This window comes from Nicotiana attenuata, unplaced genomic scaffold, assembly GCF_001879085.1.
Source record: "Nicotiana attenuata strain UT unplaced genomic scaffold, NIATTr2, whole genome shotgun sequence".
NCBI classification, from domain to species: domain Eukaryota; kingdom Viridiplantae; phylum Streptophyta; class Magnoliopsida; order Solanales; family Solanaceae; genus Nicotiana; species Nicotiana attenuata.
This window is the reverse complement of record NW_017670829.1, coordinates 71,467-98,199: the sequence shown is the minus strand read 5'-3', so window position 1 is coordinate 98,199 and position 26,733 is coordinate 71,467. Positions and strand designations below refer to the sequence as shown.

Here is a 26,733-nt window from a genome sequence, read left to right as displayed (position 1 = left end):
ATTTCACATTGATAGAAATCAAGTCCTTGTCTTTCCGAGCACTTCATAGTTTAACTGACTGCTAAACTATTATTCGACTGTTGTAAACAAGTCAAATTAAATGAACACCAAATCATTTGAATGAGTTCTTTATATTTGAAAGTTAGTAGTTTTATACATAAGTAGAGAATTGTTGAAGTGAGATTAGCAGAAATAAGAGGACAAAGAAAAGGAGATCTATAAATTTCCATCCCATCTTGCTGGAGTTAACGGAAAAATATTTGACTTTGAAAAATAAGTTTCTGCTTTTATCAGTTGTCACGACAAAAGATCGGATTTACCCTGTACATTGACAATATATAAATTAGTAAATTTTCTGATATATCGTAGTAGATAATTTGGCTGACTAATCTCACTTTTTGTGAATAATTACTTGTATCGTAAAAAATGAATGTCGATGACCAAAGGGAGAACCCCCTGCTGCTTAACTAATAGGTATTCCATAAATTGAAGGATTAAGAACAAACAACAAAACAAGTTTAGTATGAATGTTAATTGAGGATGCAACTCTTGCAAAAAATTGAACATTCATTAAGTAACAAATAATATTACCTAATTCACGAAAACAAATAGAATAATCAAAATATTACTTCATATAATTAAAATGAGCTTGCAAACAAATTCATAGAAGACCGCATAGCGCAGTGGATTAGCGCGTTTGACTTCGGATCAAAAGGTCGTGGGTTTGACTCCCACATGGTCGATATTTTCTTGTGTTTTTTTTTTGCAATTAAGTAAGCTATTCACTGTAGCAAGACAAATTTTGCTTTTGCTTAATACCCAAGAGAAAGAGTTACTGTTCAATCTTTGTATCTGTTTCCACATTTTTACAGAACTGTGTTGTTTGAATGTTAAGATATCATAATTAAGTTTTAACAACTACAACATCTTCTTATGTTACATAACAAGATGATAATTGAGCTACTTAAGGGATCCAAATAATTCTACCACAGAAAGATGCATATCTGCCAAAGCACTCTTCGTTGTAGCATCATCCATTCCCAGTTTTTGTGCATACTACCTATTACCAGTGGGATCAAATCCTTGTTACACGTGAAAAGAGGAAGAGACAAATAGGTAAAAGAAATGTGACCAAACTTTCCAGATATAAGTGGAATAAAAACAACATCAACCCAATGGGATCCCACAAGTGGGGTAGGAAGAGGCTAATGTGTACGCAGACCTTAACCCTACTCTGGGGGCAAAGAGGTTGTTTCCGAAAGACTCTCGCCTCGAGAGGAAGAGTAGGAACAAATAAATAACAACACGGCCAGAAAAATAATATCAGCTAGGGGTGTTCATAAAAAACCGAAAAACCGAACCAAACTGAAAACCAAACCAAACCGACAAAAAAACCGATACTTTTTTGTTTGGTTTGGTTTTGAATTTTAAAAACCGATCGAATTTGGTTTGTTTTGGTTTTAATCAGAAAAAACCGAACCAAACCGACTATAGGAGTAGCTATTTCAAATTTATTATTACACCTATATATATATATATGTATATTGTTACACAAAGTTTCAAAAATTTTATGGTAAATGTTAATAGTTTGCACTTTTAATATAGTTCTTTACCTTTACATTCTAGTTTGATTGGTAGTTTTCTTTTGTTTAGTGTAAGAATCGATTTCGTGTTAAAAATAACATTTTTAATTGAGTCCTTCAATTATTCATCACTATTCGATTCAATTATCATCAATATATCTTAGTAAATAATAGATTTCTCAAAGGGCAATTGATTTGATAATGTTACATTAAAAATGTGGTCACCAGAATATGTGTTTGGTAGTGTATGTCTTATATTTAAGAAAAAACCGACAAATAACCGAAAAAACCGAAAAACCGAATCGAGAAAAACCGACTTAATTGGTTTGGTTTGGTTTGGTTCTAATATTTGAAAAACCGACTTACTTGGTTTGGTTTCTTTTTAGGGGAAAACCGATCCAAACCGAACCATGAACACCCCTAATCAGCAATGTAAGAACCAGAGAAAAACAAGTGGAAGAAAGCAGTAGCAAAAGCAATAGCAACAAGCAGTAACACGAGAGAGCACTAGAAAACCGAAGCAGAAGATAGTACTAAAACAACCCTAATATTGGCACTCTATGAATCGAAGACAATGTACTTATCAGCTAGCCTTAATAAACTTGGAACGGATCAGAAAAATACATGACGACATAGTACCCTTTTACCCTAATCTTCGACCTCCATACCCTCCTGGTCAGCTAGCCCTAATAAACCTGAAACAGATCAAAAAACTACACGACAACATATTACCCTTCTACCCTAATCTTCAACCTCCATACCCTCCTGTCAAGGGTCATGTCCTCGGTAAGCTGAAGTCACACCATGTCCTGCCTGATCACCTCTCCCCAATACTTCTTAGACTGCCATATACCTCTTCTCCTACCTGCCAATGCCAACCGTTTACTCCTCCTCACTAGGCATCTAGGCTTCTCCTACTCACACGCCCGAACCATCTAAGCCTCGCTTCACGCATCTTATCATCCATAGGGGGCACGCCCGCTTTCTCTCAAATATCCTCATTCCTGATCTTATCCAACCTAATGTACCCGCATATCTATAGCAACATCCTCATTTCAGCTATGTTCAATCTTCCGAAATAAGTAGAATATAAGTGGAATCAAAGTAAAGTTCCGCGAGAATGCTTTGAGAAAAACAAAATCTATATATTTGTTTCCTAATTAAGAGTCAGAACAATAGCACCTATACTTCCTTTGCCGCTAACAGAACCTATTAAGAATGATAAGTTTTTCTTTTAAGTATATTTAGCATGTATATGATAAGAGAAGAAGACTCTCAACTTCCCCTTGGTATGTTGCAAGACAAGTACTAGTAGCTCCAAATTGGAGCAACTGATAGTGCAAACTCCAATACTTGATCAAAAGTGCAAGCATAAGACAAGTTCTGTATATCTAATAAGCGAGAAAAAGAAGGCAAACAAAATAACAAAACTCCAACCTCATAATGCAATAATAGTAGTAATACAAAATATAACATTGCAAAATGGCAAAATGTGATCCTCAACTTTGCTCTGCAACTGCTAACATCACAAACTATCTAAGTTGGATCAATTTAAACCTTAATGGCATACTTTCTAATTGGAAAGTACATCTCTTTCTTCTTCTCCCTTTCGGTCTTCAAAGATGCCTGCATATTGAACCATGATTAAGTTATTAACATGAAGTAAAGAAGCAAGAGTCTGCGCAGCGAAGAAGAGGTGTTTAAACAAGATAATCTATTTCTATGAATTTAAAATAAATGCTCTCAAGTCTCAACATAACATATTCCAGTGTTTACCAGCTTCAATATTACGATTTAGATAGAGGCTATCGGGTCGGTTCTTCGGCAAAAACCTTTAAAGCTTCAACAAAATGATAATGCAACAACCATCCAGGTTTAAACCTATAGTGGCAGCGACAAATAATGACTAGCATAATTCTTTTCAAACAAACATTTTGGTTGAAGTTCAAACCTTGAAGTTCGATCAAAATATCAATCCTAGCATTTCTGAGCAATTGATGGACCTAATTCTGATGCAATATTAATAACTTCCTCATGAAGAAACAAAGCAAAATGAGCATACCATTGCTAGAACAACTTTTTTGTTCGTGATGAATATTGGTGCAAACACTACGCTGAGCTATTTTCAGAGAGGTAGGAAAACTGCTGCTAGGTCTCTAACTCTTCTTATATTTGTATGCTATAGGGGGGAAAAGTTATCTATCTCCCCTTATATTTCCTATTTCCCTAAATCCATACAAACAACGGAGTATCACAAAGGAAAATGATCAAAGACATGTGAACATTAAGGAATCCAAGTTGGAAGGAAGCAACGAATGATATTCAGACAATCTCTTCATATTGTTATTTTAATAATGGTGGTATCCGAGCTGGCACTTGATTATTACACTAGATACCTTCTAACTTCCACAGTTCCACCAACACAAATACCAGGTAACTCTGTCCAAGGCTTAGGCAAATGAAACGAATAACCAATGTTTATTTGTCTCTGCTAGGAGATGCTATTCAGATAATCAGTGACTACAAATGTTGCTGGTTTCCCATTCATGAGATCCATTACATAACTCGTGAAACACAGATGGGAAAAAAAGAATCCTTCCTGAAGATGAAGCTGTCTAATAACATTAAACATTTTAATGCATCACAGAAAATCACATTTCATTTTCAAGTCTGACACTTAAATCCTATAGATATATAACATATATCAACAAACAACATGGAATTAAATTTTCCCGATCATCACTCAATTGAAAGACCAACGAGTGGAACATGTATTACTCCATGAAACACAAAGCATCCGCTTTAGACCGTAATCAGTAAAAGATCAGAACAGCATAGTGATAAAAGCGAGAAAATTAAAATACCTGATGTTTGGTAAGACGTTTACGAATGGCCCTGGTCTTTTTGGGACGAAGGTCAAGCGGCAAGTACTTCTTGTTCTTATAAGCTTCTCTCAGTGCTGTCTTCTGCTTCTGTGATATCACAGTCAATACTTGTGCTATTGACAACCTCACCACCTTACTGAATCAAACCACATTTCATTTCAGACCATTACTCTCTCCATCAAAAAGAAGAAGAAAAATTCACAATTTACAGTAACTATTTATATATTCACTACATCCCTTTTAAGTAATATTTTTGACTAGACACATAGTTATATAAGAAAAGAATTTTGTGTCACTTCTGCTTCTGTGATACTGCATTAACAACCCACATTTCATTTTAGAACATTAATCTCTCCATCATAAAAGACCCACAATTTACAGTAACTATTTATATATTCATTACGTCCCATTTTATGTAATATTTTTTGACTAGCCACATAGTTATAAAATAAGACTTTTGAAGCTTGTACTCTAAAAAAAGCCAAATCCATAGATATGTGTGTGACTTCTGCTTCTGTGATACTGCATGAACAACCCACATTTCATTTCAGAACATTAATCTCTCCATTATAAAAGACACGCAATTTACATTAACTATTTATATATTTACTACGTCCCATTTCAACAAACCCAGTGTAATCCCACAAAGTAGGGTCTGGAGGTAGAGTGTACGCAGACCTACCTTGCGATAGACCCTCGGCTCCCCTACCTTGCGATAGACCCTCGGCTCAGACAATGATGGTTGGTACGTAACACATCACGTGTTGTTTGATCAAGTACATAGTTTAGAAACTTGTAGTGTAAAACAAGATAAGATATTAGTGTGACTTCTGCTTCTGTGATACCACATTAACCTACATTTCATTTCCGAATACTAATTTCTAAATATATTAATTTCATTAGGACAATAAAAAAATTAAAAGGGGTAGAAAAGTTTACATTTTGGAGAGTTTGTTAGGGGCACCGCCAGTGACCTTAGCAACACGGAGGAGAGCAAGTTCCGCTTTAAGATCCTTTAACTGAGCCAAAAGCTCAGTCTTTGATTTTCCCCTCAGCTCATGAACTTTGATTCTTGCTAATACAACCAAAACAAATACTCAATAAAATCATAAAAAACACAAAAGTTTAACAAAAGAATTATGTTTTCACTTACCCATTTCGTCTCTCTCTCTCTCTCTCTTTGTGTGAAGAACTAAACGGCGATGTTAATTGAGAAACCCTAATAATTGGCAGCTGATAAGAGAACAGAAGGCTGCTGATCTCGCACGTGCCAAGAAAAATTATGGGCTTATAAAGTTTTTTTAGCCCAATGTGTTATAAATTTGTTGGGCTTTGCTTCTGTGCAATTTGAGATCCATTCTGGTTCTTTATCTTCGAAATCTTTCCACAAATAGCCGGTGAATTCACTGTTTTTTTTCTAGCCAATATATACATTATACAATGATTATACATAATTATATATATTATAAATTCGCCGGTTATTTTAAATTTAACCGCTTAGATAAGCGGCTTTTAAGTTAATTCTTCTTTTATCTTATGTGAATTGGTGACACCAAATCTAGCATAAATACTCTCTAAAATTTAAATCCATTTAAAAAAGAATGCTAAATTTTTAAATCACAATAAAATGAACAATTATGACTTCCCAAAAGACATTGCTCCGATTGAGCTATGAGACACTAATTTTTTTATAGGTTTGGTGTCATTAAAGAATCTTTAGCAACGGCAAGAAATTCGATCATTGTACCTCCTTTTAGCAACCATATCTCTTAGTTGATTGTCATTCCGATCATTAAAATTCTTTAATTACGACACAAATTCGATCTTTATGTTATAAATAGAATTTTATTTATGGTGAATGTATATATTTAGAGAGATTTTAGGGTTTATTACTTGGTGGCTAAGTCACCCTCTCCCTATAAATAGAGGGTTCTATTCCATTGTAATTCATCCCAAAATTCAATAAGAATTTCCTCTCTCTCTTTCTCTGCAATATTGTTCTTGTTCTTTTATTGTTTCATAACACGTTATCAGCACGAGACTCTAACCAATTGAGTAGAAGTTTTGGGATGGAGCATAATGGTTGTCAATTGTTCCATGAACTTCCTTCATGATTAAATTCTGGATTTAAGGTAAGTATTTTACTTTATTTTTCTCTTTTAGATTCTTGACATTCTATAATTTGATTTTAAATACGAGCAAAGACAATAAATTTTGATTATAACTCTAATGAAGTTAGTAAGAAATTATAACCACCCAAAATGGTAAAATAGTTATCCCTTGCCATGATTGTGGGCAAAGAATTGAAAACTCATCCCATTGAATTTGCTCCATTCTCATTCCCTTAAGAGAATGTGATAGCAATATGTGATAAGTCTGAAAGAAGACAAAATTATTACCATGAAGGTATCAATGAATGTGGACGTGGCAATAGACGAAATTATAATCGTCATCATTGTGATAATGAGAATAATAAGGATTCTCAAAATAATCCTTCACTCTCTGAAAGTAATATTTGTCATCGATTTGACATGAGATTTTATAAAGCACATATAGATGATTATGGTCCATTCATGATGTGAATGTGACAACATCTGATTTATGAATAGATATTCATTCTTGGAGGAATATGAACGTGCTAGTGGTAGTGAATATACCACGCTCACCTCTAAAAGGAGGTTTGAGAGGAAATAAGAAAATAATGTCATTATTATGGCATAAATGGTCATTGGTCACGTACTTATTGTACGCCAAAATATTTTGGCATTGTGATTATTAAAAGACAATGGTAATGCAAGAAACATATCTTGCACATAATTTTGACCATAACCATAATGGTATAACTTTCTCTTTAAAAGAGATATTCACCATATGGATGTTGATAAATATGTGGTAGTACAAAATTTATTGAGAGTTCTGGAAGAGCCAATTATTACTATTTTGGAGAAACACAATTGATTACCAATAAGATATTGTGTTGTAGTAAGTCTCGAAGAAACTTATTCAGTTTCCAAAGTATACGCGAAAGCGGTTGATTATATTGAGACTATAAATAAAGGAAAGATTTAATATCTTCTTTTACTACAACTGGTAGCGGGATAATATGTATGTGAAAAGCTACCCGCTTTATTCTCCAGTTTGTACTACCCAAACAAAAAAATGCCACAATAAAGAGAAGTTTATTGATATAAAAACCTATATCATAATAAACGTGGAGTTTATTGATAACTGCACACGTCATGGTGTAAATCTGAACTTTATCAATATTGATAATTTATTCAGTTGGCATAATTGGTTTAGCCATGTTAATTTAAGTATGATGTGCAAAAATAAAAGAGAATTCACATTGGTAAATATTAAAAAACTAGAAAGTTCTTTACGAATTCTCTTACATTGCTTGTTCTTATTAATTAATAGACCAACTAAAATTGGGATTGAATCCCATGAATGCTGAAAATATCAAAGGTGAATATGAGCCCATTCACCTGCCATGTATACCACATAAGATGCATCTATGAGATGGTTACATGTGCGATTATTAATAACCTGCAACATGGTGTTTTGCGAGGTAACTTGCTCAATAATTTAATTTCGAGCATAATTTCCAGATTTCCTATTCAAGATAGTTTATCTTGATAAGTTGGTTTACATCATAGTTGGTTTAGCAAAATAATTTATTGAGTGCCTCCACTTAATAGCTAAACAATTGCTTATGAGAACAAAGTTGTCTATATCAGTTTGATATACGTTATATACCAAAGTACATTATTTTCTCCCTTCACAAGTGGTTCAGGATCAGGAACCAAATAATTTCATCTTATTATTATTGATGTGCGGTGTATATTTTGATTAACATCTTAACGCACAAAGATGGGTTCTCAAAGTTGAGGAAACTAGTTAGTTCTTCTAACATGAGGGGGAGACATGATAAACAGTTGAGAAAAAGTTACGTGGAATGAATTATCAATTGTACATTTAGATCCTCGAATAAGATCATAGAACTTGAAGTTCATAAAAGGATAATTCATCTGCAATATATTGCATGCCGGACGCATTTGCTGACCCAAATAAAGTAACTATATTCTCATTGCAAATGCTCCTATTAAGCTATTAAGTCCTAGAAGGACAAAGTCTATGGTAAGCTTATAGCGTATAGACAAATCGGTTTCAAATAAACTTCTTGATAAAGAAGATGAGCAAATGATCTAAATGATCATAATAAAGGAGGCAAGTGATCTAGAAGATCACATGACATAACACTTCATAAAATCTCATGAGAGATTCAGGTACCTGAATATATGAATGAAGAGATCTCTATGTTATGTCTTTATGAAAAATAAGGAGGTTGGAACCGATATAAAATGTTTGTCAACGACATTGATTATAGCACTAAATATATATATGAGGATCTTAAGTCTGGAGAAACAGTTCAAGTAGAATTGATTTTATATGAAAGACATGTAGTTTTGAACATGTAGTTCAAACACTTGAAAGTGTAAAGTCAATGGTACGTGCAATCAATTTTCGATATCTTATATATCTAGCATGACATGAAAACTTGATATGCATCTAAAGTCTACTATATGGCTTATATGACTTAACTTATATGACAATCCATGAAGGATTTAAGTTGCTCGAAGCATATACAATTCTTGATCTTGAAGTACCACTTCCTCAGTGCAATTTGTGCACAAATATTTCTTGCTATAACTATAGGCATGATAATATGATAGCAAGATTTTTTACCTCTATGTGAAAATATTGAACTGACGATTCCAACAAGATCATATGAAAACAATTAATCTCTATCAAGAATGATGATTTCAAGGTGCAATATATTCATTCAAGTTAATATGGCTGATTTGTTTATCAAATATCTATCAAAGATCTTTTGAAGATGGTGCACAAGATTGGGATGCAAATGCTTAAGGATGTGAATTGATGCTCTTATCAGGGGGAGTTAATACGCGTTGTACTCTTTTTCCCTTACAAGGTTTTGTCCCACTGGGTTTTCCTTGCAAGGTTTTTAACGAGGTGTGACGACCCAAAGGGTCATCACCGGATTTCTTCCTATTTCCGTGCTTTCGAGGCCTTGAAAACCTCGCTTTTAGTTGCCTCGATTTGCGTGCGCAGTTCGGGCGCGAAGCCGGAAAGCTTTTATGTTGAAATATGTGAACTTTGTGAAAAATTTGAAGAATTTTGATATTAATATTGCTAAAGTTGACTTTGGTCAACATTTTTGGTAAACGGACCCAGACCCGTGATTTGGCGGTCCCGGAGGGTCCGTAGAAAAATATGAGACTCGGGCATATGCGCGGAGTCGAATTTCGAGGTCGAGAGCCCGAGAAATGAATTTTTCTGTGAAATTGTTTTTCTGAAATTCTTAAGGAAAATGGAAACGAAAATTGATTAAAAGACTATGGTATCGGGCTCGTATTTTGGTTCCGACGCCCGGTACAAGTCTTAAATATGTGTCAAGCGCTTTCTGTAAAGTTTGGTCGGAATCGGACGTCATTTGACGTGTTTCGGACCTAAAATATCTAAAGTTAGAAGTTTAAGAAGTTTGAAATGAAAATGATGATTTTGAGGCTTGATTCATGGATTTTGATGTTATTTAGGCGATTTGATCGCACGGTTAAGTTCGTAGGATGTTGTTGAGTTAGGAGCCCCGAGGGCTCGGGTGTGATTCGGATGTATTTTGGGATGGTTTTAGCCTTAGGAATGCTGTAGAAAACTGCTGTTGCTGGTGTCTGCGATCGTATACATTCTTCTGCGATCGCGTAGGGTTAATTGATCAGGCCCACTTTCTGTTCTATGCGATCGCATGAACTCCTCTGCGATCGGTACCTTAGCCCCTTCATTCTTTGCGATCGCATTAAGCTTCCGCGATCGCGTTTCATTAAACCAACCCCGGTATGCATAGCCCCTTTTCTTCTATGCGTTCGCATGACCCATTCTGCGATCGCAGTGGTCAATTTTCCCTTCCCCTATGCGATCGCAAGCCTCCTTCTGCGATCGCATAGAGTAAATACGCCCAGTTATATTTTTATGTCCAGAACAGTAGCAGCACGGGATTTCTCATTTTTTTTCACACGAGCTCTTCTCTTAAACCCTCCATAGACGAAATTCAAGCTCTCCTTCCTCCATAACTCTTTGGGTAAGTAATCTTAACATCATTCCCTCATTATTTCTTCATCTAATTACTAATTTCCTAGCCCTAAATCATGAAATCAAAGTAGAAATTAAGGGTTTTGGGTAGAGTTAGGTTTTTGGGAATTTTGGGTGATTCAACCTCAATTTGGGGTCAAATCTTGAAATAAATTATATATTTGAACTCGTGGGGTTATGGGTGATTGGGTTTTGGTCCGAGCCTCGTGTTTGGACCATGTGGGACCGGTGTCGAATTTTGGTGTTTTTGGAAGAATGATAGGAATTTCATTTCTAGGCTATGGGATTATGTTTTTGAGCCCTTATTGATATTATTGAACTAATTATGCCTAGATATCATTGTTTCGGAGTTGGATTGTAGAGGAAAGGCGGTATTAGAGAGTTGATTGCTATTCTTGGACCGAGGTAAGTGTTTGTTCTAACTTTGGCTTGAGGGAATAGGATTAGGATGTTATTTGCTACTTGCTAAATGTGGAGTACGGTGCATAGGCATGGTGACGGTTATCTATGCACCGGAGTCTAGCATGACCGTGAGTCTTAATTGCTTTTAATTTGAATGATGTGACACAATTTCCTTGTTTAATTGATAAATTTCATATAATGTGAACGGTTGAGGAAGAATTGTGATTGGTATATTTTGGAGCGTCGGCTCGAACAAGAATGTGATAGTTGAGAAAGAAATGATTCAAAAGAGGATGTGTTGTGATTATTCCCTTGCCGGGACGTTGAGTCTTAATTGCTTTTAATTCGAATGATGTGACACAATTTTCTTTTTTAATTGATAAATTTCATATAATGTGAACGGTTGAGGAAGAATTGTGATTGGTATATTTTGGAGCGTTGTCTCGAACAAGAATGTGATAGTTGAGAAAGAAATGATTCAAAAGAGGATGTGTTGTGATTATTATGGGATCGTGTGGCACGCCGACCACTTATATATTAAGAAATGGGATCGTGTGGCATGCCGACCACTTATATACTATAATATGGGATCGTGTGGCACGCCAACCACTTATATATTATGAAAATGGGATCGTGTGGCACGCCGACCACTTATATATTATGAAAATGGGATCGTGTGGCACGCCGTCCACTTATGAATTAAGAAATGGGATCGTGTGGCACGCCCACCACTTATATACTATAATATGGGATCGTGTGGCACGCCGACCACTTATATATTATGAAAATGGGATCGTGTGGCACGCCGACCACTTATATATTATGAAAATGGGATCGTGTGGCACGCCGTCCACTTATGAATTAAGAAATGGGATCGTGTGGCGCGCCGACCACTTATATATATGAGCTAAGATATTGAGATAGTTTCGTCGTTATATCCACTGATCTGTATTCGCTGTATTTTTCCCGAGCATGCCCCCTTCCCCTTTTTAGTTGATATTCTCTGTTGTTATTTTCTGTTGCCTTGTATACATTTATCTGCACAGGTTGTTTTTGGTAGGCCCTGTCTAGCCTCGTCACTACTTCGCCGGGGTTAGGCCAGGCACTTACCAGCACATGGGGTCGGTTGTGCTGATGCTACACTTCTGTGCTTTTTGCACAGATCATAGTACCGGAGCAGGAGCCTTTGATCAGCAGTAGGAGCGTTGGGAGCTTACTTCAGTCCGGAGATTCTGAGGTAGCTTGTTGGCGTCCGCATGGCCCGGAGTCTCTCTTATCTCTGCTTTTCGTTTGATTTCCCTTGTATCGGATCAGACAGTACTGTATACTCATTCAGACTTTGTATTTAGCATTCAGTAGAAGTTCGTGAGTTAGTGACACCAGATTTGGGTAGAGGTGTATGTGAATTCCGTACTTGGTTTCTGTTATTTATGTTTTGAGATTTCCGCTTTTATGTTAATTGCCTCGTTCTTCTTTATTTTGCTAATGATAATGAGAAAAGTGTTAGATTAATTGGCTTGCCTAGCTCCTATCAGTAGGCGCCATCACGACTCCCGAGGGTGGGAAATCCGGGTCGTGACACGAGGCAACCAAAAGGCGTATTATTAGATATGTGTACTCTTTTTCCTTTTCTAGATTTTTTTCCCATTGGATTTTCTTTTAGTTAAGGTTTTAAGGAGGCACATTATCTGTTGAATAGGCATTCAAGGGGGAGTGTTATAAATAGAGGTGAATGTCTATATTTAGAGAGATTCTAGGGTTTATTACTTGGTGGCTAAGTCACCCTCTCCCTATAAATAGAGGGTTCTATTCCATTGTAATTCATCCCAAAATTCAATAAGAATTTCCTCTCTCTCTTTCTCTGCAATATTGTTCTTGTTCTTTTATTGTTTCATAACACTTTAAAAGTTTTTTTTTACTTTCACTGATTGTCTACTTATCTTCTACAATACCCAAAAATCTTGCCCATAGGGTCATTGTATGTTTGTTTTACATATTCACAAACATACGCACACATTTGAAAACATATAAAATAATCAACATTCGTATAAAGTTTTATAGTCAATTACAAAGGAGGAGAGCGTAATATTATAGAAAATATACTTATCCAAAGTGTACGACATTATTTCAACTCTCAATAGAATTGTAGCATTGTACATATGAATTATGGGAGATCCTTAAACAACTTCTAACTAAATACATAAAATAGGTCTCTCTTGTGTTTCAGCTTGTTCTTTAATATTTTTAGCTACTTATACTTGCTTAGCACCTTTTTCTTGGACAAGTTCTTCAGGCTTCAAATTCATGATCTGTTAAAGAAATAATAATAAAAGAATTTATTGATAAAAAGATTTCATTCTTGACGAGCATATTCACACAAACATGTATCCGTATCGCTCTGTTACTGATGTGGAGCAGAAGTACAATAACCCAATAATTATAACTTCAACTTTGCTTAATAATTTAGTAAAAGTGTTGGAATAGTTAGTGGTTAGGATTTAATTGTGGTTAAGGGAGTTAACTGTAGAGGTTAGTAGTTTGTTAGAAGTTAGTTTAATTCCACTATGCATGTGACAGTTGGATGACAGTTGTAGGATAGGTCGGTTGATAAAGTTAGTGTTGTATATATGTATACATTGTAAGCTCATTACAACATAAGAAAACCACTCTCCTTCCTTTTCTTGAATGTTCTAACAGCTCCACTATCTATGCTCGATCACCTCTGTTTTCTTTTCTGCTCAAGCTTGATTCCTCCATGGGAGGAGCTTGGAGCTGAGTTAGATACAGCAAATTCACATGGTATCAGAGCATTTGAGACTGAAAATTTTCACTAAATCATAGAACTCTATTTCAATTTCTTCTTCTTCAAATATCAGTTCAAGTTCAACAATGGCGGCTGAAAAAATTGATTATACTCATCCACTGTTTGTGTATCCTTCGGATACTCCTAGCTCAGTTCTAACTCCATTCAAACTATCTCGATATGATAATTACATATTGTAGCGTCGATCGATGCGAATTGCATTGCAACCTAAGCAGAAATTAGGGTTCGCCACTAGCACTTGTAAGAAGGAGTCGTTTGAAACTAAACTCTATGAGGATTTGGAGACATGCAATGCTATTGTGCTTTCCTAGTTGATGAATACAGTGTCATTGGATCTCCTTCATGGAATCGTCTATGCATCAAATGCGCATCTGGTTTGGGAGAATTTGCATGAAAGATTTGACAAAGTGAGCAAAATAAGGATATATCAGTGGCATTGAGAAATTGCAACCATTTCTCAAGGAACAAATTCTGTCTCAACTTATTTCACAAAGATGAAGGAACTTTGGGCTGAGTACAATGCCATGGTACCTTCACCAGGATGTGATTGTCCAAAATCGAAGGATTACATAAAGCATCTCCATAGACAGAGGTTACTTCATATTTTTTAGTGGACTGAGTGAGTCCTATGAGCCATCAAGGAGGCGGATCTTAATGAAAATTGTAGAACCTACCTTAAATCAAGCCTATGTGATGATAATTGAAGATGAAAGCTAGAGGTCCAATTCTAGTTTAACAGGAAAGGTTGATCCAATGGCAATGCAAGTTGGACGAGGACAACCATACAAAGGAAAGAAACCTTACACGTACTGTGAACATTGCAACATGAAAGGTCACTTAAAAGATAATTGTTACAAACTAGTTGGTTACCTACAAGACTTCACGGGAATGAAGAAATTTGTGGCCAACAATGTATTGGGAACTCTGACTTGAACAAAAAGGCTCCATCAGTGGACGATGAATCAAGTTATGGGCATACAGGTGGTGACAGACATTTCTTCACTAAGGAGAAATATGATCAAATTCTCACTATGTTGAACAAAGGAAATATTGAGCCACAAGTAAACAGAGCAGGTATAACAACTTCTTTTATGGCATATTTAGATTGTGAGAAATGGATAATCAATTCAAGGGCTTCACATCATATAACTACTAGCTTAGATACATTACAAAGTTAAACTAAGCTGAAGTCATGCAATAAAGAACAGGTTAACCTACCTAATAGAGGAAAGTCCACTATAACACATAAAGGAATAACAGAATTCCTAGAAAATATGAGAGTACACAATGTACTTTATGTTCTAGACTCCAAGTTCAACCTATTATCAGTTTCAAAACTGACGAAGGAACTCTCTTGCTCTGTCACTTTCTTTCCTGATTTCTGTGTATTTAAGGACCTTTACAGTGACAGGGTGAGGAAGATTGGTAGAGAAAAAGGTGGACTGTATATAGTCAAGAAAGATTCAAATAAGAAGTTGTAACTGTCAGGTTAACCTAATAGAGGAAAGTCCACTATAACACATAAAGGAATAACAGAATTCCTAGAAAATATGAGAGTACACAATGTACTTTATGTTCTAGACTCCAAGTTCAACCTATTATCAGTTTCAAAACTGACGAAGGAACTCTCTTGCTCTGTCACTTTCTTTCCTGATTTCTGTGTATTTAAGGACCTTTACAGTGACAGGGTGAGGAAGATTGGTAGAGAAAAAGGTGGACTGTATATAGTCAAGAAAGATTCAAATAAGAAGTTGTAACTGTCAGTGATGAATGTAGTTGTGTCACAGTATAAGGAAGATAACATCTTATGTCAATGTAAATAGTGATTGTTCTATCTGTCCTCTTGCCAAGCAAAGCAGATATCTTTTCCTAATAGTCAATCTAATAGTCAGTCTGTACAAGAGCTTCTTCACATGAATGTCTGGGTTCCCTACAAAATTTCTACTCATGACAAGAAACAGTTTTTTCTGACAATAGTTGATGATATGTCTAGATTTACTTGGATATAAGAGTGATGTGTTTGTTTTTCTTAAAGTATTTCTTGCTATGATAAGAACTCAGTCTAATGCAGTTACAAAGATTATTCGTACAGATAATGGTACTGAATTTTTCAATCGTTTAGTGCACTAGTTTACTAGAATCATATGACATTCTACATCAAAGTAGTTGTGTCTATACTCCACAACAAAATAGAGTTTCGGAGCGCAGGCATAAATATATTCTTGATGTAGCAAGGGCATTGAAGTTCTAGGGCACCATTGCAACTAGATTTTGGGGAGAGTGCATAGATGCAATTGTTTATCTCATCAACAGATTTCCAACTGATGTTGGGAAGAGTCCTTTGAAGTTCTATATGTCAGACCACATGCTCTTGCACATCTGAAGGTATTTGGATGCTTATGATATGCTGTGAATCTGCCCAAAGGAGACAAGTTTACAGCTAGAGCCAAGGTTGTTGTATTCTTGGGATATTCAGCCACTCAAAAGGGATACAAGTTGTTAGATATTGAGACTAAACAACTGTTTGTTAGTCGAGATATGGTATTCAAGGAGCATATATTTCCTTTTCAACAAGCTGTTGGGTTGTCCTATCCCTCTTTTATTGGTTACTCCTCCACAGCTCATGACAGGGGGAGATTGCAAGATCATGAAGCAGTGGACTATGAAGTATATGAGGAAGCACACTCAGTTGACACTCATGAAGGATATGACATATTATCATTATTTCTAATGGATATGTTGACTATGAGCCTGTTTGGATTGACTTAAAAAAAGTGGCTTTTAAGCACAAGTGCTGGAGATTATTTTATAAATAAGCAGTTACATGTTTGGATAAAAGTGCTGAAACTTAAAAAAAGCTGCTGAAGTGTTTGGCAAACAAGTGCTGGTAAGCACTTTTTCTTATTAAAAAGACAAAAATATCCTTAAAGTTGTTAACATTATAAAGGAGCTGATTACTACAATATATTTAACTATGAATTAATACAAATAAAAAATAATTTATATTTTAATTTAATTTCAATTTAATTGATTACTTTAGATAATTTTTATAAATATAATTCTTGAATGCTCATTTTTCACCACTTTCAATCAAGTAAACTTTCATAAAAGTCTCAACCTATTTAAAATACCAAATTATTTTGTATAGAAAAAAATAGGAACTTAAAAGAACAAAAATATGTATAAACATTACTCTTTTTATTCAAGTTTATGTTCCTATTTTTGTTGATGGCGCTAAGGAAAAAAGGGATGAGCCTTTTAGCTATATCGTCAGAGAAATTGATGGGAGCAATTATCTTGATATATACATGAAAAGTGTTGAACTGGGCATGGAAGAAATATTTCTCTCTTAATAAAAATATTTCAATAAATTTAACAAATGTCTAAACAAAATAACCTTTTAAGGCGTGTTGTTGATCATAACTAGCTAGTGTTTTTACTCTACAATTATAAGTATCAAGCTTCACAAATTTCATTAGCAATCAAATCACGAAGACCCATCCAAACGAGATCACTTTGCTCTTCCACATTTTCTTGCATTTATATTGTTATTAGTTCTCGAAGATGTACCAACATCAGGATCAACAGATGGAACATATCTCTCATTCTCAGATGCTCGGAATGCATCATCCATATTGCATTTCTTTCTAATATAGTTATGAATGGCCATAGTAGCAAGTACTATGTCTCTTTGAGTGTCAATGTGATAGAAAGGCATGTCTCGCAAAAAATACCATCTTGCTTTCCAAACCCTAAATGTGAGCTCTACAATATTTCTACAAGAAGAATATAAATAGTTAAATTTTTCAATTCGTCTTCTTGGTTCTCGCAATTCTCTTGTTGCACCGCGGCAGAATTATGCTAAGTGGTATCTCACATTATCTCCTTTGTATGGAGCCATGTATCCCTTCATATGCGGATATCCTGCATCAACTAGATAATACTTATTTCCAATTGGACGTGAAAAATTGAGTTCTGGTCTACGAAGGGCCTCACCAAATATACGACTATCGTGAGCTACTCCTTCCCACCCAGCCCATGCAAATGTAAAACACATATTAAAATCTACTACAGCAAGAATATTTTTAGTCGGATAACCTTTACGTCCAATATATGGTATCTCTTGACCTTGCGGTAATCTTGCTTTAACATGTGTGCCATCAAATGCTCCAATACAATCCTATATACATATACAAGTATAAATATAACTTAAGTTAGTAATACTTATAAAAGTTAAGTTATAAGTTTAATAAAAATAATTAGGTAAAATTATTACTTACTCTAAAGAAAGGGAGATATCGACCTTTACATGGCTTGTGAGCTCCTGCACCATCATTATAATTTGGATGTGGTCTTATAATATCTCTCGCAAGCTCACAAATTGCCTTTAAAACACAGTGAAAGTGTCTATGAATTGTTTCTCCCAAATGTTGAAAGATTTCCTGTATCAATCGATTTCCAGCTCCATGTGCACAAGTCATCAAGAACATGTCTAACATCTCGTGTATTGACATTCCGCGTGTGGGTTTAAGCCCATAATTTTCAGTTAAATCATTCGATAAATCAACAAACACCGACTTTCTCAATCGAAAATTTTCATAACAACGAGTCTCGTTTCCTCTTAATATCTCTTGAATAAATGCATTTCCAGAGCGACTGGATGTACGACAAGGTTCCTTACATAGGTATTTTTTGTAATACTTCAAGATCAATTTACCTGATATATGGCATAAAGTCATCCATTCCTTCTCATCTTGCTCCCTCCATATTTCCTCCAGTTCTTCTTCATCTTCATCATCTGACGAGTAACTTGGATAAGGATCTACCAAGTCGCTAAAGTTCGAACTCTCCATTTAACTGAAATGGAAACATAAAGTTAACTAACTAGCTAATTGCAAATCATCTCAACCCATTTCTCCATTTTTCATTGCAAGCTAGGAAACATACACATAACTAAAGCTAGGAAACATACACATAACTGAAGCTGGGAATCATAAAAGGTAGCTACTAATCTGAAGTTGTTAATCCTCAAATGAATGGTAGTAAATGAAAGGCAACAATCAAGCAAATGAAAGCAAATGAAAGGTAGCCACCATCAGTGAAGTTAGCACCATAACTGAAGCTTACACATAGATGTGTAGGAAAAATGTTCCGTGCATGTTTACACATAGAAACCATAACTGAAGCTTACACATAAAACCATAATAAAGTTTAGCTGAAATGGAACTACAATATTCGAATACGGAACAATAAAAATATTCAACCACAACGATACATTATCCATTTTTCTTGAGATATAACTGATAGTTAAACTCCAACCAAGACTTGCAAGCTTCAGCAGTAGGCATCCGCAAAATATTTGTCGGATATTTTTCTTGCGGAACATATTCATAGTGAAACTATAAATTTCACTCCCAGCTAGAATATTAGGAATTTGTTTCAATGTGCCAATACACTTCTCGATGGATGCCTCATCAACTGCAGGAGATGTAGCAGTGCTTTTGCTAGACATAAACTCTATGAGAGAGTGTATATCCTCTTTTATTAATGTTGCAGTTGTTTTTTTCTTACTCTTTCTTACTTGACTGCTAGTGCTAACACCATCAGTTGATTTTTGTCTTTTTGGTGATGGCTCTGGAAACATAATAGAATTTATATTTTGTAGATCATCACTTTCATCGCTCATTTCATCATTAAGAAAAGTAAAGTGTTCTTTGTCACAGCCATCAATATCATATATTCCCTCTTCCTCAAGATTTAGTCCAATGCTGGACGATTGTTCTTGGTTTGTTGCACGTGCTCTTTCTCCTGTGGCAACAACATCAACAAATAGTGCGTCGTCGCGAAACCAAATGAGCAAAAGATCTTTGTTCCTAAATTTTTTATATCTAGCATTCTCCCGTAAATAAATTCAAAGTCACTTTAAGCTAAAAAAGAAATTTAGCAATGAAAAAGAAAAAGAACGACACATGTAGCAATATGAGATATGTACCTTAATTTTTCGCTCCCACCAATCATCATTTGCTATAATTGTATTTTTTGTGGCATCCCGCCCTAAACTTGTCTCTCCTCTCATCAACTTCTTAAAAAGTGTCCATTCGGCTTTCATGTAACCTCAATGATTTTTCAATTATTTTTTATTATACACTCTTCCCGTCTTCTTTTCAATCTCATTAATTATATTTTTTCACCCATCTTTAGATAAGCAAGTGTTTGGTCTATTTTCCTTTTTAATCTCTTGCTCACACAACTCAATTAATGTAATATGAACCTCATCGTCCCACTTAGCGTTACTTTCCGTCATGATTGAATGTAAATAATCTGAAGAAAGGAGAAACAAATATATACTTCCTCATTAGTTGGAGTGACTAATGGAATATCCAATATATCCAGTGGGCTCTATTTACTGTGATAACTTGGCAGGTTTTAATTCCATTGCGGATTATGAAATGGCTTCAAGACTACTGGAAAAAGGAAGTATAATGCAATCACCAATAGCAGATACTGAAGTTAAAAAAAAGTCACCAATTGAAAAAGCTTTAGTAAAAAGCAACTTAGAGAAACCGCATTATAAACTTGACTTAAAAAAAATTCATTTTGTTTGGCAGCACTCATGCAAGACAAGTAGCTAAGTTTTCATCAACTTCTTTTGTTAACCAGTGGTATATATAAATAACAAAAACAAAAAAAGAGAGAAGATGGGAGGACTTTAAAGTAGTATAAGAAACAGAAAGCTTTCACTATATAGTTTGCTAATTGCTACTCATTATGCAGAAAGAAACCAACTCCACTAGCTCTAGCCTTTAGGAAGAAATGAGATTACTTGAAGTACATTAACCATGCCTTTTCTTTTTTCTCCCGCACAGTAACAACAACAAGTCGAGTATAATCCCACAAATTGTGAAGGGTAGCGTGTACGTAGACCTTACACCTACCTTGAAGGTACAAAGACTGTTTTTGATAGACCATCAACCCAATTAAAAAACGAAAGAAAGTAGTAGTAACAACAACAAAATTCTCCCACACAGTAAAGGGCAACTATTTACAGGACAAAAGCATATGTAAAGGTGGAGAAAGAAAGCTTAGACAAGAAAAGCTAGAAACAGCATAAGTTTCAAGAAGAAAAGGCAAAAATCTAACAAACAGAGCCAACAACCTAAAAGCAAGATCGTTCTTTTAATTTTTTTCCTGTCTATGACCATAATAAACCTTGAGCATAATATATCCACTATAAGACAAGACCAACCTCAACTAAGAGATACCAAAAAAAAAAACTAAGAGATCCCTGCATTCAGTCTATCAATCCTTTTTTTTTTTGTTAATGTTTTACCCTTCGTTTTCTTTTCTTGGTAGTATTGGTTACACAATTTATATGTTGTAAGACCCTCATGTTATGACGGAGCATAATACATATAGCTTTAGTTGCTTTCTAAATTCTTGTATTTGTATAGTCAAAAATCAGTAAAATTTCCAAATGAATTCAAACAAAAATATACAATAAGGATCGCGATGAACTTACAACGAGGATTTATTTCCACTGAATTGCTTGAAGAAAAGCGCAGAAAAATAAAGATGAAGCAGAGATGAAGAAGAAAGGAGGAACGACAGTCTTCAAAGTGAAGGAAATAGGAGAAGTACAATGTTTTAGGGTTTCTTTGACTGAGGGTAATTTTGGTATTATAAAACTTATAAGGGACAAGAGAGTAATTTTATTGGTCAAACTAAAATGGCTTTTAAACCAAAATAAAAAAAGTTGGGGTCAACCAACTTGTTGCTTTTGGCTTTTTTTAAGCACTTTTTAGCTTTTTTTTAAGTAGCTTTTTTTTTTTGCCAAACACTCCAAAAATTTAAAAAGTGCTTAAAAGCTGGTCACCCTCTATACACATCCTATTGAGGCTAGTACTCATTCTGAACCAGTAGATATTGCCAATGATAATTCTGAACCTGTTGAAGCTGAAGCTACAGCTGAGGCTACTCATGCAGAGACTAAAGCTGAGACTGCTGCATCTGAGGATACTCATGCAGTGACTGCGGCTGAAGTTGCACATGCTCCTACACTTACAGACATACCTGCAAACATTCCCGAGAATCTTTGCATATCTGAAGGCTTTGTTGACACTGATCATACAACACAAACCTTGAGAAAGTCTGCAAGAACTGCTAAAGCACCACTATGACTTCAAGATTTTGTGACTAGTAAGAAGTCAAATGGAGCAACACTACAGACTTTTGTAGATTGCATCTCTTATGACCATGTGTTATAAAGATACAAGAGCTATTTGACCAAACAATAAGCCCTCACAGAACCACTAAGCTTCAAGGAAGCATCTCAGGATGAAAACTAGATTGCTGCAATGAAAATGGAGATTAAGGCATAGGAGGACAATAATACATGGTAGGTAGTAGACCTATCAAAAGGCAAGAAAGCAATTGGATCTAAATAGGTCTACAAGTCAAATGGAGATGTGGAGAGATACAAAGCTAGATTGGTCGCAAAAGTCTATAACCAAAAGGAAGGATTGGATTACCATAAGACTTTTTCACCAGTTGCCAAAATGGTGACAGTTAGAACACTGATTGCATTGGCAGCATCAAGAGGTTGGTACATGTACCAAATGGATGTCTATAATGCATTTTTGCAAGGAAATTTATATAAAGAGGTATACATGGAGCTTCCTCGGGGATTCAGAAGACAGGGGGAGTCAAAGGTTTGTAGATTGAAGAAATCATTATATGGGCTTAAACAAGCCTCAACACATTGGAATATAAAAGCTTACCGAGGCATTAATAGAATCAGACTACAAGCAGAGCTTGTATGACTACTCTATGTTTACTAAAAGTAGGGGAGACAACTTTGTGGCAGTCTTGATATATGTAGATGATTTGTTAATCACAAGCAATTATGAAAGTCTCATACATGAGACAAAAGATGTACTACATCATAAGTTCAAAGTGAAAGACCTCGGAGAACTAAGGTACTTTGTGGGAATAGAAATCATGAGATCAAGCAAAGGAATCTTGTTGAATCAAAGAAAGTATGCATTGCAGTTAGTGTCAGATATGGGATTAGGAGGAACAAAGCCAGTGGAAACACCTGTTGATTTGAATCAGAAATTCACTTCACAAGAGTATGATAAACATACTGGTGCAACAGGAGATGAGGTACTAACTGATGCATCAGCCTATCAAAGAATCATTGGTAGATTGCTTAACCTAACAATAACCAAACCAGAAATTAGCTATGTTGTACAGACTCTAAGTCAGTTTATGCAAGCACCTAAAAGATCTCACTAGGATGCAACAGTTAGAATGGTAAAGTACATCAAGAAGGATCCAGGAATGGGAATATTTATGAGCAGTTTGCAGTCTGATACCTTAACCTGCTATTGTGATGCTGATTGGGCAGCATGCCCAAACATAAGGAGATCAATGACTGATTTTCTAGTAAAATTGGGGAGTCCCTAATATCCTGAAAATCCAAGAAATAGCAGACAATTTCAAGAAGTTCTGCAGAAGCAGAATACATGAGTTTAGCAGCAACTACAGCAGAAATAACTTGGTTATTAGGACTGTTTTCAGAATTAAAGGTGTCCATCGAGCAACCTATAGATCTGTTCTGTGATAGCACGGCTGCATTGCAGATTGCAGCCAATCCTATATTCCACGAGAGAACAAACTATATAGAGATCGATTTCCATTTTGTGCGAGACAAGATCAAGGAAGGGAAAATAACAGTACATCGTATTGGGACCAAAGATCAACAGGCTGATTTGCTCACAAAAGGTTTAGGAAAAGTGCAACATTGTTTCTTACTTAGCAAGTTGGGAGTGATTAATATTTTACTCCCTCCAGCTTGAAGGGGGTGTTTGACTAGTTAGTGGTTAGGACTTAACTGTGGTTAAGAAAGTTAACTGTAGAGGTTAGTAGGTTGTTAGAAGTTAGTTAATTCCAGTGTGCATGTGACAGTTGGATGACAGTTGTAGGATAGATCGGTTGATTAAGTTAGTGTTGTATATATGTATACATTGTAAACTCATTACTAGATAAGAAAATCATTTTCCTTCCTCTTCTTGAATATTCTAACAGCTCCACTATCTCCACAGACAGGACTAAATTATGAATACGAACTCTTTTACCCTTAATGACTATATTTCAGGTTCGACAGTTTTTGAGTATGCAATTATTTTTGTCAGAGAGCATTTTGTCTTTCAATGTGGAACTTTCCGGTGTGTTAATTTGGCCCTGGCCGTAAACCAGTAGGAATAAATAAATAAACTGAAACACCATAAGAAAGCTAAGGAGAAGAAAACACAAATTATAAAAGATTAGGGAGTGTTTTGTCCTCCAATGTGGAATTTTTTTTGGTGCGTTAATTTGGCCCCCGCCGAATACGAGGAGGAATAGAAAATACAAACAAACTGTAACACCATAAAAAAGCTAGGGAGAAGAAAACACAAATTATAAAAATTAGAAAATATTTTACCGTTTAATGTGGGATTTTTCGATAGGTTAATTTGGCCTTGGCCGTAATACGAGTAAGAATAGAAAAGCAAACAAACTGTAACACCGTAAGAAAGCTAAGGAGAAGAGAAAGCAAATTATAAAAATAAATAAACCAACAAATTAAAGATACGCAAAAAGAGTCAAAAAAGCATACAGGACAATTGGATAGACGTATATCTCAAGCCAGTAATGGTGCGCCGCTCCAAGTCAATAAAGAGTTTCTCTCCATATTATCAATTTATATAATCCCCTAATGAATGGACCAAATTCTACCTTTTCTTTTTCCAGGGGATTTTTTTCCCTGCCGACCAAAGTTTAGCCAAAAAAATAAAGTATAAACTAGACAAAAAGGATATAAAAGCATCATCTGCCCAAGTAACTAAAGCATCATCCATCTGCCCAAGTAACGATTCAGAATATTTCTTGATTCAGACAGTAGAGGAAAAAAGCAGTAGCCCAGTGCACACAAAAGTATCCGGTATTTACAGGAACGGGCCGTACTACTAGAGGTGTGATTTAGACAGCCTACCCTAATGAAAGCATTAGTTATTATTTTCACCGTTCGAAATCATGACCACGTGCGGACAACTTAATCGTTGCTCCAAGACTCCCCTTCAAACAGCATAGGGAAAAAGGTAGGAGTATAGAATTCCACTCTTTTGTACTGTTCAATCAATTGATTGAAAGAGGGAAAAACACCACCAAAGGATGTGGTGCAGTGGATGAGACTTTTCTTCCCTTAACCAGAGGTCTCGAGTTCGAGCCCGGAAAAATCATTGGTAGGGAGCTTTTCCCCCCTAATGGGGGCCTACGCGCTACGAATCCGGATATAGTCGAGCTCCAATGCGGGTAACAAACACCGGATGGGAAACAAAAAAAAAAAAAAAAAAGAGGGAAAACCCCAAAAGCAAAATACGGCCACCTAATACAAAATTGAAAACAAAGTTACAGAGAAAGTGGTGTTTTGCTGGTACTATTGTAACAGACAACCCCAAAAAGAAGAAGCCATGATTATGACTGAACATTTAAGTCCTCACTCCAAAGAAGAGAAGCTTCTTGTCTTCTTCAAGTTGGATTTCATATACTTTATTTGCACTACCACCTGGATCCAACTAGCTATAGGATGTCAATTTTATTGCATACATGACCACACTGAATATGCTCGGAAAGAAAAGGCTAGGAATAAAATCTTTGCACCCTACCAGGACAATATTGAATGTCGTCCTTGCACCCGAGCCTGTAGTTGGTAGGTCAAATCTCTCTATCGAAGTGATTGAATTGAGGCTATACTATGCACTTGGAATGGGAACCTATTTGTTTAGGTAACATTTAAATTGGATATCGTTCTTGCACTCGAGCTTGTAAATGGTAGGTCAAATCTCTCTATTATTGTAGTGATTGAATTGAGGCTATACTATGTGTATTGGGAAAAATTAGATTTACATATTAAAGTGATTGAAAGATGACGTGTCATGACACGGGGGCTGGTTAAAAGAATGATGATAAGCAAAGAGGCACAAGTTGCAATAGATACGAGTGGAAACACAAGAGGAGGCACGGGACGATATTCAAAAAGACTCGACGCTCGTACCTATTCAAATATAAAAGCTGAAAAGAATGAACCTGACAGTGCAGAAGAGTCCAGATACAGTATTTAATAAACATTAAATACTAAAAGCGTTAGAGAATTTGTATTAAATTACAATGATTATGTAACGTAACATTTTATGCCTTTAATCGGCCATAATGACCTTATTATGACAAAGGCAAAACGTATAACTTAGAAATAGCTATAAAAGGGAGAAAACTGATCATTTGTAGGGACACGAAGATCATCTGAATGTACTGGTTTACTTTGTTTTCTGCTATCTATTGGTTATCAAAATCCATTTCTTTTATTCATTTCCGATTATCAGTAACCCGAGTTCTTCTAAAAATAAAGCTTTGACTGAAATTCCATTTTTTGGTTAAACAGATTGGTTCCGTTACCGGAAATTCGATAATCTATTCTTTCTTAACCTTATCTATTTCGTTACATCAACAATCATGTCAAATGTTAACGATAACACCTAAGGAAACCAAGGAAACCATCAACTCCGAGGGGACCCACAAGATGTTCACACTCCGATCCCTTCTCCACAAAGTTCGCCTCGGCGGTCTCGAGAAGGAACTCCTGATGGATCTCACTCAAATGCAAATGTTCAATTTAACAATGATGAAGCTATCAATGAAGCTTTGCAGAAACTGATCGCTCAACAGGTCTATAAAGCTCTTGAGGCCTTTGCCAGCCAGTTACCTATTGCACCATCAACACCAATTCCAAATACCAACACTTTGGAAAACCCTCATTCTGGGCTTGTTAATTCAG

At 35.6% G+C, this 26,733-nt stretch overlaps 2 protein-coding genes and 1 non-coding gene across 3 annotated transcripts; 1 reads left to right on the top strand and 2 right to left on the bottom strand.

The window, feature by feature from the left end:
- The first annotated feature begins 669 nt into the window (after positions 1-669).
- Positions 670-742, top strand: TRNAR-UCG. Its single transcript has one exon. It is a non-coding gene; the product is annotated as a tRNA-Arg (tRNA).
- Positions 743-2,947: 2,205 nt separating this feature from the next.
- LOC109243731 (60S ribosomal protein L35-like) lies at positions 2,948-5,731 on the bottom strand. Its single transcript, XM_019410712.1, has 4 exons — positions 5,622-5,731; positions 5,408-5,543; positions 4,448-4,604; positions 2,948-3,209 (listed from the first exon to the last, which is right to left on the bottom strand). The coding sequence occupies exons 1-4, from the start codon at positions 5,623-5,625 to the stop codon at positions 3,135-3,137; spliced, it is 372 nt and encodes a 123-aa protein (XP_019266257.1). The 5' UTR covers positions 5,626-5,731; the 3' UTR covers positions 2,948-3,134.
- Positions 5,732-17,373: 11,642 nt separating this feature from the next.
- Positions 17,374-18,715, bottom strand: LOC109243728. Its single transcript, XM_019410708.1, has 3 exons — positions 18,143-18,715; positions 17,807-18,042; positions 17,374-17,638 (listed from the first exon to the last, which is right to left on the bottom strand). Exons 1-3 carry the CDS (start codon positions 18,713-18,715, stop codon positions 17,374-17,376), a joined length of 1,074 nt encoding a protein of 357 aa, XP_019266253.1.
- Positions 18,716-26,733: the final 8,018 nt, after the last annotated feature.

What these genes read in the sequence shown, in the direction of transcription:
- LOC109243731 (XM_019410712.1), bottom strand. An exon ending in CCTAACAAACTCTCCAAAAT is followed by an intron (nt 4,605 to 5,407) that starts GTAAACTTTTCT and finishes GGTTTGATTCAG; the next exon opens with TAAGGTGGTGAGGTTGTCAA. An exon ending in AACGTCTTACCAAACATCAG is followed by an intron (nt 3,210 to 4,447) that starts GTATTTTAATTT and finishes TTCAATATGCAG; the next exon opens with GCATCTTTGAAGACCGAAAG.
- LOC109243728 (XM_019410708.1), bottom strand. Translation starts at nt 18,715, where the DNA reads ATGGAGAGTTCGAACTTTAGCGACTTGGTAGATCCTTATCCAAGTTAC. An exon ending in GATATCTCCCTTTCTTTAGA is followed by an intron (nt 18,043 to 18,142) that starts GTAAGTAATAAT and finishes ATATGTATATAG; the next exon opens with GATTGTATTGGAGCATTTGA. An exon ending in TCACGTCCAATTGGAAATAA is followed by an intron (nt 17,639 to 17,806) that starts GTATTATCTAGT and finishes TTCTTCTTGTAG; the next exon opens with AAATATTGTAGAGCTCACAT.